Here is a 13,531-nt window from a genome sequence, read left to right as displayed (position 1 = left end):
CCACGAAAGCTCACGCTCCAAAACGTCTGTTAGTCTATAAGGTGCCACAGGATTCTCTGCTGCTTTTACAGATCCAGACTAACACGGCTACCCCTCTGGTACTCTGAAGGAGGTGTCTACCATCCTCTTGAGTGATGCCTGGAACTCTTTTAAATCACTTTCACTACTGAGTGTGGAATGCAGGGACAAGGGCAGCACATGATATGCACATCTACCATGTATAGCATTCTGAAATACTAATAATCATTTTAGATAGATAGATACTTAATTTCATTAAAGTCAAATCCTTTCCCCATTGACTTCAGTAGGAATATGAGTTAGTCCTCACTTTAAAAGTAAAAGTCATTTTTTAAATTTTTTTTTTCTTGCTAAAATTACCAAAATGTCTTTGGTTTTCTTTGAAATACCACTGCTTTTTTTTATTATTTTTTTTTGCTTTCTTCATGTTGCTACCTTAATTTCCCAGAACTAGAAAAATGTAACTAGTACAATATAGAAATTTTCCCTCAGCAATAGTATAATTTCAAGATATTAATGATCATAACGGCTTATTTATTCACCTGCATGGCTACTATACTGCTTTTGGGCCTTCAGAGTACTATAATCACACAATCAATCAAGGCTAATGAAGTTTTAAATAAAACTTGCTAAGTGACTTCTGTTCAAAAATGATTTAGCAATTAAAATAATCTCAATGTAGTTTACATGGTTACTTAACAAAATCATGTAACTTTTTATATTGGAAATAAAGATTTCCCACTAATTATGTTAATTGCTGAAAATAACACTACAATAACTGTCATTTTGTTCTTAATAGATGCCAATCTTGCAAACATACATGCTCTTACTTTAAGCATATGAATAATCTCAAACTTTAAAGTAAATTAAAGTTAAGTATTTGCACGTGTGTTTCAAGGATCAAAACCTAAGCCTTTCTGCTTTCTTTTGGTTATATTCTGGGAATTCACATGAACATCCCAAATAAGGGAGAATGGATGTGCTGTTTAAAGCTATTATACTGGGTTCCTGTATTTTGTCTCTGAAAAGGCCTGAAAGAGCAGCCCACACATTATGCCTTCAGGAGCCCAAAGAATCTATATAGGGAAGAAATATGCTTTGGAGTCATTTCCAGAACAAATAATATGAATATAAATATAATGATCCTGTCCTCAGAACTCCGGTCCAAAATCCTGACTGAATTCAGTGGATTATTCCTGATCTATACCAACGAGATAACAGAATCTCTGTCTGAGACTCATTTGCGGAGTGCTGCTGAGAGGCTATAGGTTTTGAAGGAATGTGCAGAACGAGAGCAGACACCCTCTACCATACACTTCTGTTGTGGATTATAAAAACCATAGTAGGCAACTCTGTACAGCACGTGCCATTATCACCCCAATGTTGTTTGTGTGTTTCTTCTGTTTTGTCACTGTTTCTTACTGTAAGGTGGAGTCCTTGTGGCACCTGAGGGACTAACACATTTATTTGGGCATAAGCTTTCACGGGCTACCTGTATTTTCCATTCCATGCATCTGATGAAGTGGATTTTAGCCCATGAAAGCTTATGTCCAAATAAATGTATTAGTCTCTAAGGTGCCACAAGGACTCCTCATTGTTTTTGCTGATACAGACTAACATGGCTACCACTCTGCAACCTGTTACTGTAATGTGTCACCACTGAAGTTTTTGTGTTTGGTTTTTTTTTAAGAAGGGCCTTCACAGTCTGGCATTTGTTTTGACAGTTTTGAATAGGACATTATAACAGGGAAGAAGTAGCATAAGTGCCTCAATGGATAGATATTGAAATTGTTTTACCAACACAATGTTTCATTGAATTAGTGAATTGCAACTTGCCCTTCCCACCGCCACAAATGTAGTTTGAAATAATTTTTCCATTAAAATATTTTATTTCTTCAAATGAAGTTTTCAAAGACCTTCTTTCAAATAATTTTTCTCTTGCCATGCCTTACTGTAATGAAGTCTTAAGTGGACTCTCTACTATTATGTTAAAGTAAAGAACAAGTGTTACATTATGCATGCTCAGTTGGTATATTTAAATGCATATGGGCAGATTCTCAGCTGGTGTCAAACTGTGTAAGCAGATGGAACTATGCCACTGAGAATCTGATCCATTTGCTGCAATTCTGAATTAAAATAAAAAAAATGAAAGCAGATTAAAAATTGTCTTTAACAAGGCATGTAAACTCTTTGAGACAGATGACGGGAAACCTCTTTCACTGGCATTACCCTGTCCCATGTTTGTCTCTCAAAATAGCTGTGGGACAGGAGATACTTTTGTAAAGAGGAGGAAGTTATCTTGGAGGTGGTCTGAAGTTAGCAAAGAAACCTGTTCTGAAGTTCCTGGCTTTAAGCCAGATGCTCAAGTTCCATAAGCGTAGTGCTCTGGAACCAGGCCAGCTTTTGGTTGTTCCAACCAGTGGCTCTCCAAGATCCAGAAGAGCAAGGCCAGTTGAGAGATGTAGTCAACCATGACAGCTATACCAGTAGTCGTAGCTTCTGGTAAGTTGTGACGGCAAAATAAGGGGATGAAATAAACAGTAAATTTCCTAAAAGGTGGGGAGAGAGCATGAAGGAGCAGGCTGTTCTGATGGTCATTCCTTGAAGCTGCAGGCAAATAAAGCCTCCTTTTGCTTTGTAATAATTTTAGGACAGATGCTTCCAAAGAGAGTGTGAACCAATCTGGGACTGAATGTTCCTTTTGCTGCCTTTTTGGATAGGCTGAATTTAAAAAAAAATCCTCAGACAATTAAACTTTTTAACCATAAATTCCAGGGATGTCTCTTTGTTTGGCCTTTGGCAGTTCCAAATTGCAGTTCAATGTTTACTTGCTTGTGTATTTTATAGTCTAAATTGTGGTGGAGAAAGATGACAGAAGATAGGTGCTGGTATAAATGGAAAAACATTAGGTTTCAAAGTTTTAAAATGAAAACCTACTGAAAATAGCTTTTTAAAATTTCACTATTATCTGTGGCATTCTCTACTGGTGAAGCTGGATGCTGCTGTGATGGGAACTTTCAAGATTATGTTTGAACTGAAATGGCCCAAGACAATAAATTTTATCTTTGGACTTGGAGGGAAACTCCACTTAATGGAGCATGATGAAGAAAAATCATTAATAGAATGAGAGAGAAATTAATTTCCTATAAGAAGAAAAAAAATACTGAATGGAGAATACATCTCTCCCTTAAAAAAATACATATTTACAGAAAGCTGGCATGAATAACACTAGTCATGAATTGAATGTTTCAATTCAGGTGACTATTCTTGTGTACCTTGTCAATGGTATCTGAAACCTTTGAATAAGAGTAGCTACTGTATTCTCTTCTGAGGTAACTTTGGACATGATTGAATAACACACTGAACATTTTTACATCAGACCACTCAACCTATGAAAATTAATTTTTGATCAGAGACTCTGGCATGGAAAAATGATAATATTGGTTGAACTCATCTCCTTATGATTATACCTAATGCATTACTTCATGATCTTTCAAATCAGGAAATCAGTGTACAAGCTCTGAATTGGGTCAGCTTTTCTACTTGGTGTTTAGATGGGCGTACCTTAGTTTTTATACTCCTTTTTTACACTGACGTCTTTAAAATAATGATGAATCACAAATATATACACATGCTCTTTTAAAATTTAGGCTAGCATTCCCTGCCTTCCCCTCTGCTGTGCTCCACCTCCCCATTGCCTTTCACAGAAAACTATAGGTGATTTTAAGGTGGGTGTGTGCATATATGTATGAAACAATTACAGTCAAAACATATACAAACCTTTTTTTCTTTTCTATTAAAAGCCTGTTTTACTTCTAAATTTCTTGATCTTTCTGGTAGCATGACTAACTGTTTCTGCTAAAGCCTTTCTGATATCTGTATTTCAAATGAGATGATAGGGAATATCATCTTTCAGAGAACATGTGATATAAATAAGAGGTGGTATCCTTGGTCAGCTAAAATGACTTAATGCACAGTAGTAATGGTACATTCAGCAAATGAGGTGAGACATTTCAGAACCTTAATTAAAAGTTATCACTTTTGGCAAAACTTGTTAAAGTCCTGCAATTCACATAGGGTCTGATCCTGCAAAACTTCCTTCGTGTGAGAAGTCTTTATTTATGCAAGTAGTCCTTCTGGAGTTCATGGAATGATTAATGTGCAAGAGTTGTAGGATTATGGCTCTGTCTTTTTTCTTTTGTGTTTCACGGCCTCTATTCCATGAATTTCATCTTGTGAGGTGCTTAATGATTTCAGTTGCCATCAACTTCAGTTGAAGGTGCTCAGCACCTCCCAGGACTGAGCTCTATCTGCACTGTTTCAGAATCCTAAACGTTATAACTCTTTCCCAAACCCTCAACGACTTGTTGATTCATTCCCTATGTCCATCTTGTAACCATATTCTTACCGCTATTCATTTTTTGTTGCTCTTTATTATTATTTGTCTCTTCTAAATACTATCCCCTCTCATAGTTTTAGATGTCTTCTCTGTCTTGAAATGGGTTTTATTATGACCTATTGGTTACTACTTGTTTAGATTTTGTTCATATAAAGTTATTAGAGTTACACTGTTACCTGGCACACTGAATCGAAGGTTCTATATAAATAGAAAGGACATAATGGTATGTTTACATAGAAATCTGGAATATTGTGGTCTTAACAATCAAGTGGCACATTCATTTGACTTTAACAAATGATTACTACATATCTATTTTAGTTTATAGCAGGATCTGAGTTACTGAGTGCTCATTATGTGTAATTGTGATGTTAATTAAATTAAAAAATAAACAATTCTCCATGAAACTCCTAATTTAATAATGTATCTCAATGTTTATAGGCTGCATAAAATAATCCTGGTTATTTTTTTTCTATGAGATTTACTCTGTGGAATTCAAGTGCTCACCTATACACTAAACGAAAAATACTATATTACAGCAGCTGTGATTCTAAGCAAACAATATTCAAGGTTATCGTTCCCGCAGCATCCATTACTTGTTCTTGAGAGCATATTTAAGGTTTAAAATTAGTGGGTTAAGTGCTATTCCCAGTTACTCTGAATTTTCACAAGTTGATGTGAAAGCTGAAATGAGAGCTTGGCTCACTGTATGTAGTGGTAACTTTGTCTTAAAATATGTCTATATATCTGCAATATGGCTGAATTGCAATTGCAAGAGGAACAATTTATTTGTTCCCCTTATCTTTTAAAAATTCACAAAAGTAAGGCATCTCCTAACATATATGCATATAATAATGTCATTGATGCGGTAGGGAAAGTAATTTTTATCCATTTTAATATCCTTACTTTCTAGGTACTGAAATACTTTGTATATGTCACAAATATTTAATACTTTATTCTCACAAATCCCTCGAAGTAGGGAAGGGTTAGCCCAATTTTAGAGGTAGGAAACTGAAGCACAGAGATTAAGTAACTTGTCCAAAGTTGCACAAGGAATCTGTGGTAAAACCAGTTACTAAACAAAAGTATCCTGAATCTCAGTTCAGTCACTTAATCACAAAACTGTCCTTCTGCCCACTTGTAACATTCAAACTGGATGGGCAGCATGCACTGGAGTTGTCCCAAATATATTTACAATTCAAACTGGAAGTAATCAGAAAAGCCCTAGAAAAAGACTTTCAGAATTGTTGCCCTTCTCCCTTCCCTCCTTTGGATACACTTATGAAAGAAAGGTACAGTGATATTTGTATTTTAGCTTTTCAGGGCAAGGACCATCTCTTGCTCTGTGTTTTTACAGTGTGTAGCACAATGGGTTCCTGATGTTGGCTGGAGTGCTACCATAATACAAATGATAACAATAATCAATACTTAAGTAGTGCTTTAGATGTTAACATCTGTACAGCAGTTGAAACCCTTACGATATCTCTGTGGATTATTTACAATAAGCATGCTCCCTGTATAATGATTGGGTGTGGGGAGGCAGAAATGCATCTTGCCCAAGGCAACCCAGCATAACCTCTGGTACAGCTAATATTAGAACTCAATCTCCGACTCTTGTCTTTCATTTAATTCCTCTAGAAAGCCACTCAGAGTGGTACGAGGTAGCAGGAGACCTGCAAGGAAGGAAGGCTTGTCAGGCTGGGGAGTGAGCCCCCTGCAGTCCAAAGCTATCTTATGTTTATGAAGAAATTTGAGTGCTGGATAACCGCAGTTGGTATACACAAATCTATGAAGTGCTGAGCACCTCCTGCAACATGCCAAATATCTTCAGTTCCCATTGACTACAACTGAGGGATCTAAATAGCTCCTAACATTAACTTAACTAAAATAGTGTATTATACTCATTTTACAGATGGTGGAAAGCAGCACAGAGTGTTAACATGTGTTGCCCAATGTCACACAGCAGGCCTATGGCAGAACTGGGAATAGACCACATTCTATGTGCGTTGCACACCAGATTGGAAGTGTCAAGTCTAAACTTTGTAGAATTATATGAAAGCACAAAAGCCTCTGAACATGACTGGTTGTTCTTTTTTTTTTGAACAGCTGAAATCATGCTTTTTCACTCTGATAACTCCAGTGCTGCAGAACAGATTTTATGTAAACTCTAACAAACCAAAAAGCTTCACATCTAAACTGAGACCAAGCATGATAAAATTTTAGATCAAAAGTTTGTTGTAGGGAAGGAGGGAATATTATAAGCCAAAAATGAGGGTGCTAAAAGGGAATGTTCTTATCTCAGCTACATCTATGATAGTATGAAAAGTATGTCTCCATTATAATCTCAAATGAGCCTATCTGTTTTGTTTTGTTTTTCCCTGAGATATAGGAAAAGACAAAGATACATATACAGATGATTCAGAACATGGGAATTATGATTCTCGCACAGATCAGTCACTGCTTATTCAAAACACAGTTACCAGACAGAAACCAGAACCTCGGATTAAGTCATCTTTGAAGGTAATGGTCCACAGTACTTATTAAATTATATGAATTGTCATAATGTGGTTAAATTCTGAAAAATTTAATAAGTTTACCTTAAGGGAATGATTGTTGCAGCTGGATTTAAAAATAAATAAATATGGGGTTCTCCGCAGAATTAAGGGCAACACTGGGATACCAAACAATAAAGGCTCAAGTGAGCAATACAAATAAGGCCAGAAGTGCTCTCAAGATTTCAGAGTATGAAATCCCCAACCGATGTCGTGCAAGAATGTCTCAGAGAATTAGATTCAGGCATCCCCACAGAAAGAAGTAAAAGACTTCATTATTCTGATGAGCATAACCTACATTAACTCCTACATTAACAGGAGTTCCCTATAGAAATAAGGGCACAAGTAAACCAAAAATAAATAAAGACAATAATTATACTGAAAGGACTAAGATTATATCTTTGTGACCCATAAAAATAAGAGCCAGGAGCCTTCTAAAAATTTAAAGGCTGGAATAATGTATAGGATTAAGGGCATATGAACCACAATGTATAGAGAAGAAGTAAAGTCAGTTGTGTGCATCCCAATGAATTAGAAGTGGGTGTGTTCAGAAGCTTAATTGCAGTAAATTAAAAGTCAAGGGATCTAGAAAAATAAGAAAAAAAAATCCTACTCCAAATATCAGTTTCAGGCAATCACAGCTAATGAAAGGCAAAATTATTCCAAATATAGGTGAGTAACATGAAGGGACCTGTGTGATACACAGGCACAAAGACACTTTAAAAAGCTACCATGATCAAGAATATGAACAGAGTAAAAACTGTCGTTTAATCCTGTTTAGCAAATTGAATTTCACTTAAGGCTTGTCTACGTGGGGACACTCAAGAAAGTAAACTCACACTTTTTAGATTAAATGTGGATTAGTTCAACTGCATTAAATCCGTGTGTGGACATGCTCAGAATTCGGTGCCCTTAATTTTGTTTCGCTTAATTCACAAATTAATTCATAAACCAAATTAAGGCCGCTTTATTTTAAGTGGGCACACAACTGTTACACAAATCTGCATCTAGTGGAACTGAACAGAGGTCCTTTTTCCTACATGTTAACACCCGGTTTGATCAGCATTATGTCATTTCAGAAGCTGATTCCCACTGTGGTTTTGGCAGCCTGTTAACTTAGCATTACGTATGTGCTAGGGAAAGAATCTTGTAATTAATGAAAAACTCATGCTCTATATCATACTATTGTCATTACTGTAGTTCTGCAGGAATCTGCACCGCAGATGGCCAACAGTTTGTATGATCTGTGAGGTTTTCCTGCTGTGATACCTTACACATCATGAGATGCTTTTCACATAAGGTGGTGAGATAAGAAATTCATTTAAAAACTGGAGTCATCATTTCCTTTTCTTTCTCTTGTTTGTGTTACTCTCTTTGATCAAATTCTGTTCTCTAATACATGCATGTAACCTGTATTCATTTCAATGGAAACTGCTCTAGTGGATAGAACTTGGCCCTTCGTATTGTCTTAATGGGAGGGAGGGTGAAGAGAGAGGTTGAATAAGTAATTTTATTTTTTTAATTTCTTATGATAAAAGTCAAGATCAAACATACACCAGCATATTAACCTATGTTGCTGTGCTAAAAAGAAATGATTTATTTCTTATGATAAAAGTCAAGATCAAACATACACCAGCCTATTAACCTATGTTGCTGTGCTAAAAAGAAATGATTTATTCCAAGATCAGTGTCTCATACCATTATGAAATACAGTGATGCTAACTGTTCGGTCTGTGACACAGCACTTCACAATGACTTACTGGGAGATGTGTGTTGTGTTGGTGTATGGCGGTTTGGGTAGTATTTTTCTGTACATATCAAGAATACTGAAACCTGCTCTAAGGCATCTGCTGAGGGGATGTGCTGTCAAAGCAGGATGAGAATAAACGAGTATTTGCACATATGACCTTTGCAGGTGCTAAAAGCCACGGCTGCCTCCTGGCAAAATCTTCAGTTACCCCATGACAATTTTTGCAAAGCAATTGTGTTTTCAATACACAATTCTGCAGCACATTGAAAATTAAATATTTAGGGGCAGCATAAAAGAACTTGAATGTAATAACACAGGAGATACATTTATTTTTAAAATTTATTTTCTCTTGTTTTCTCATGTCACAGAATGGAAGCTTTACACATACAAGGGCCATGGTAAATAAAATGCAAAAAGAGCCATGTATTAATCCAAAAGTCAAATTTTTAGGGACTGAAACTCTTGATGTTGATAGTTAAGTGTAAGGAATAGGAACAATATAGAGTGAATTAAGATGAAAGGAATGAGACCGAGACATTCAGTAGTGAGTGAGTCTTTATAAGGAACCAAACTTCTGCCAAAGTGCAGAGATCTATGTGCAAAATGAATGGAATGGATTGGTCAAAATGAATAATCCTGCATCTATGAAAAGGAGAAGATAACCAATGGCTGTAATAGTAAGAAACTCTGAATTAGAAGAATGGCAGCCCTGCTGAATTTTGAATGTTTTAAAAGTATAAGTTTAAAGTTCATGAATTAAAAACCTATTGAAATGGAAAAAGCTTTAACAGGTAGACAGAAGAGGGATGTGGAACTGGGTGGTGTCGTAGAAGGAGCTACAATTATGGCAAACCAGAAGTATATTTCACAGTATACTATATGAAAAGTATATTGTACTTAAAGGGCCTGACTATCAAAGGTGTTGCAAAATTTAAGTGTCTGCATGTGGAATTGCACACTCTAGTTTGAAAAGCTCAAACAAAGAGGGGAATGTAATAAAAGTCCCCATCAATGCATCTGAATATAGTCTGACCTTGTCTGAAAGTAAGGAGAGGAGACGTGAAACCCATCTGATTGAAGGGAAGTAAGGGAGACCACTAAGCTTACAAGAAAGGAAGAAAAGGAAGCTGAGCATGGTAGAAGTGTAGTATGATATCTGTAGAACTGAAACATTATTTATTTGTATTTTCCACTCCTTTGATTAATTACTTTCTTTCTGGTCTTACCATTTTATTCCATCTCCTTTTTAAGTCAGACTAGTTTATTTTTACTAGTCCTATTCCAAGGGATCCTCAGTATTCTTTTGCCAGTTCAGACCACTTTATTGTCGTCCTCACATAAAACACTTTATTCATATTCCTACCACTACCATTGAGTTCAATGGGAACCAAGAGTGCACATCAGAGAGGAAGGATTTGGCTGTAAAAGTGCTTCAGTACATAAAATAACCAAAAGTGAGAATAAGCGGAGAGCATTATGATCTGAAAGGAGAATCACAGGAGAGTAGAACATCTTGACAGAAAACCAATAGCAGGCTCATGAAATCTGAAAAAACAACAATAAATAATGTTAATGATTCAAGAGAAAAGATGGGGCAGGAGTGGAATGATGAAAGTAAAATGGAATTCATGAGCTGCTGAATAAACACATTTCATAAGTACACAGCTCTCAGTTACTTTGAGGTTTCATTAAATAAATAACTCAGTAAATATTTCTGAAACTGCTTCGCTAAGGAATTTTACTAGTGAATGAATGGTGAATTGTATCACAATATGGGGAAATATTTTTCCAGCAGCCATAGCACTTTATGATTTGACCCTGTCAGATCTTAAGAACAAATAACTTTTGGGCAGGGCCAGTATTCTGAGAGGGGAGCTTCAAAACCTGTTCTCTCCAGGTGTTCTCCGCTGTCTGCCTGCTCTTGCCATAATACATGTGTGATAGGCATTGAAGTGATGCTACACGTCGTTACATCCACATTTTTTCCTGTACAAATTTTCTAAAACGGGTGAACAGTGATCCTGTGAGTCTTGGGGGGGAAAAAAAGGAATACGCTTTATAAAGATTTCTTATATGAAGAAGCTACAGTAGTAGTCAAAACCATCTTTTTATTAAGAAAGATAGGCATGTGTTCATGGATGACACCAGCGTCATTTAACCTTTTTCAGAGCACACTCACTCACACTCAAGGTTCTTTCAATAATGTTTTTAAAAAGTGGTGCTAAAAATAGGCCTATCATTTATTCAGTTTGGGAAAAGGACTTTTCTTCTGACAACTTTAGTTAAATTCAAAGAAATTCACAGTTTACGTTCATATGACTTGACAGAAGCATGAAAGAATGCACTTTAGATGTTGAACATGCAAACTGCTAATTTGGCAGAGCCTGCAATGGTTAATATAAGCAGATAAAACATGTTGCAACAGAACAATTTTTCTCTCCGCTAACTTCTTTTCAAATTACTTTTTAATTACCAAAACTGTAGGCAGACTTATGAACTACACTGTGTTCTTAAGGACGTCCATCAATGATCTTCTAACCTAATTAGGCCAATTTTGCCCAGTGCTCAAAATAAGAGGTGAGGGGAAGATTGATGATACTTTCCCAAACCACACCCTCCAGCAAAATCCAACTATGTGAGGTGCCAAAATGAGTGGCTGACATATTTTGCCTTGATTGCTGATTCCGTTGGTTCTATCCTAAAGATGGAAATTTAACACTAGGGGGAGGGGACTAAGACAAGTCCTGGAAATTTGGTAATATTGCTTAGTACATGAACTAGATAAGTGATACGGCACAGATTTGATGGCAGACTCAGTGGTTTAATTTTATGCAGCCTGATTTTTGTCTATCAGGCCCTTCAGTTACTTTCTCAATTTACCATATAAAATCTCTTGAAAAAAGTCATAGTTCCTGAGGTTAACCACTAGTGCCCAAGGAGGAAAGATCTATTATTAGATGAAGATCTAGGGGACACACCCTTCCATTGAAAACTTTTCTTATTACAGGAACAATTAATTTCTGACTGCTGTCAGAGCGATGGATTTCCTATGCCTCAGCCAGTCCTAACCAACCCCATCCCCACTATCTCACAAGGAAACTTTCTAGTTCTTCCAGATCAACTTTATACTATTCCTTAATGATGATAAACGTTAATAAATAGCAGAATCAAATAGCTCAAATAAACTTTCTATAAAGATCCATACTCTGGTAATTACAGATAAACTATGGAAACTTTACTCATGCCATTTTCAAACTGCAAATTTATTTCAGATCATTTCTCACTGAGAATTATTAGTAAGGTCATATATTCTATTGGACTAACTTCTGTTAGTGAAAGAGACAAGGTTTCAAGTTTACACAGAACACTGCAAACATAGGAGTTAGTTATGGCCTCCTATTTGTAAATCTAAAACACAACTGTATATTTTCTAGAATCAGCCCCTTTTTTCTACCCTCAATTAACTGAAAGGTGGTGTAACAGGGTGCTGGGCAAGAACTGCTGACTCAGCCCTGTGTCATGCCAGCTCCCATTAAGGGAAGTAAACTGGAGCTGGCTAGAGAAAAGCTGCTCCTAATTGGGGAATGGGAAACAGCTGCCCAGCTAATTAACCTGGGCTATATAAAAGGCTGGGAGTAAAGAAGCCCAGGGGGAGTGAGGGAGTGGAAGCAGAGTGATAACTCTTCCCTCCTGGATGCAGACGCTAGCTGTGTATGGTGAAAAGGTGGCGGGAGCACAACCTGTAAATAAGCGGTACCAGTGATTACTGCACCCCAGGGTCTCTGAGTGACTTTGTCAGTGCAGCAGATGGAATAAAGAAGATCTGTTTTGTTGATCCATTCCAGCAGTCTCTCAAAAGACAAGCCAGTGGGAAAACAAACGTTGATTGAGCAGGGTGCTGAAATAATTTCCAGAAAGCATGTCCTCCATCTCTGAACGCTCTTGACAAATGATGATTTCAGAAAGGTTAAAAAGGAGTCTGGTACTACTTTTAACATAAAATCCAGAAATATATTAGCAAAAAGGATCACATCATCATATCTTGAAAAGTTTCAAAAAGGCATAAGTATGTTATTCCATATGGTATGAATAATTTGTAATTTACAGTATTCTAGAGTCTTGAGTTCAAATTTACATCATCCTAAAACAAAAGTGAACACAAATTTGGGAGCTTCAGCCTCACTCAGCCAGTTAACACTACTGACAGTTTGTTTCCAGGAAATATTTAAGGCTGGAAAGCTGAGTAATAAATCCCTGAATTTTGACATTAATCACAGAAACAATGAGAGTCCTTCAAATTCAGTTGTCTGAACATTAAATAATTGTAAAGTTCAGGCTAAACAGTAGTAAGAAACAAATATTCATAATATTAAACCATGATCACCTCACCAGTTAGTCAGCAACCAGGATTATTTTGCTTAGTCGCATTTTCTGCAGCTCTAAGAACAATGGGAAAATCTTATTGATAGAGGGTTTTACTGTATAAGACATTCTCATTCCACCTCCAGTTAGGACTGTAAAGCTGAGTTTACATTCTGCACATTTTTATGTGCAATAGCTAAGATTTTCACACAGGCTTTATTCAACTCCTGTCCCTTTTGCTCTGCCAAAATTCCTACCATAGTCCACATATTTGTCAGTCTCTCAAATTGCCTCCATGACTTCTTCCACCTCATACATGGTTTGGCCACCCTGAAGACAAACTTCTTTTGTTGTTCATTTTCTCTGATTTCTGACTACTTGTTGTTCTGTCAGACTGAAAACTGCTTGGGGCAATGACCATCCCTTCTTGCCTGTCTCTTGAATTTCATGGGC

At 36.6% G+C, this 13,531-nt stretch overlaps 1 protein-coding gene across 5 annotated transcripts in view; it reads left to right on the top strand.

Annotated features, from left to right (window-relative positions):
- ANO3 (anoctamin 3) overlaps positions 1-13,531 on the top strand; it is a 380,230-nt gene that overhangs the window by 244,194 nt on the left and 122,505 nt on the right. For 3 of the 5 annotated variants that reach the window (XM_075065230.1, XM_032803707.2, XM_032803708.2), the window contains exon 4: positions 6,798-6,934. In XM_075065230.1, the coding sequence (XP_074921331.1) occupies positions 6,798-6,934 (137 nt within the window). The remainder of the gene's footprint in view (positions 1-6,797; positions 6,935-13,531) is intronic. The other 2 variants (XM_075065231.1, XM_075065229.1) reach the window with 1 other exon arrangement.

The sequence above is a fragment of the Chelonoidis abingdonii genome, chromosome 4 (assembly GCF_003597395.2).
Source record: "Chelonoidis abingdonii isolate Lonesome George chromosome 4, CheloAbing_2.0, whole genome shotgun sequence".
NCBI classification, from domain to species: domain Eukaryota; kingdom Metazoa; phylum Chordata; order Testudines; family Testudinidae; genus Chelonoidis; species Chelonoidis abingdonii.
Note: the sequence above shows the minus strand (reverse complement) of the source record. Positions and strands in the feature narration are given on the sequence as shown.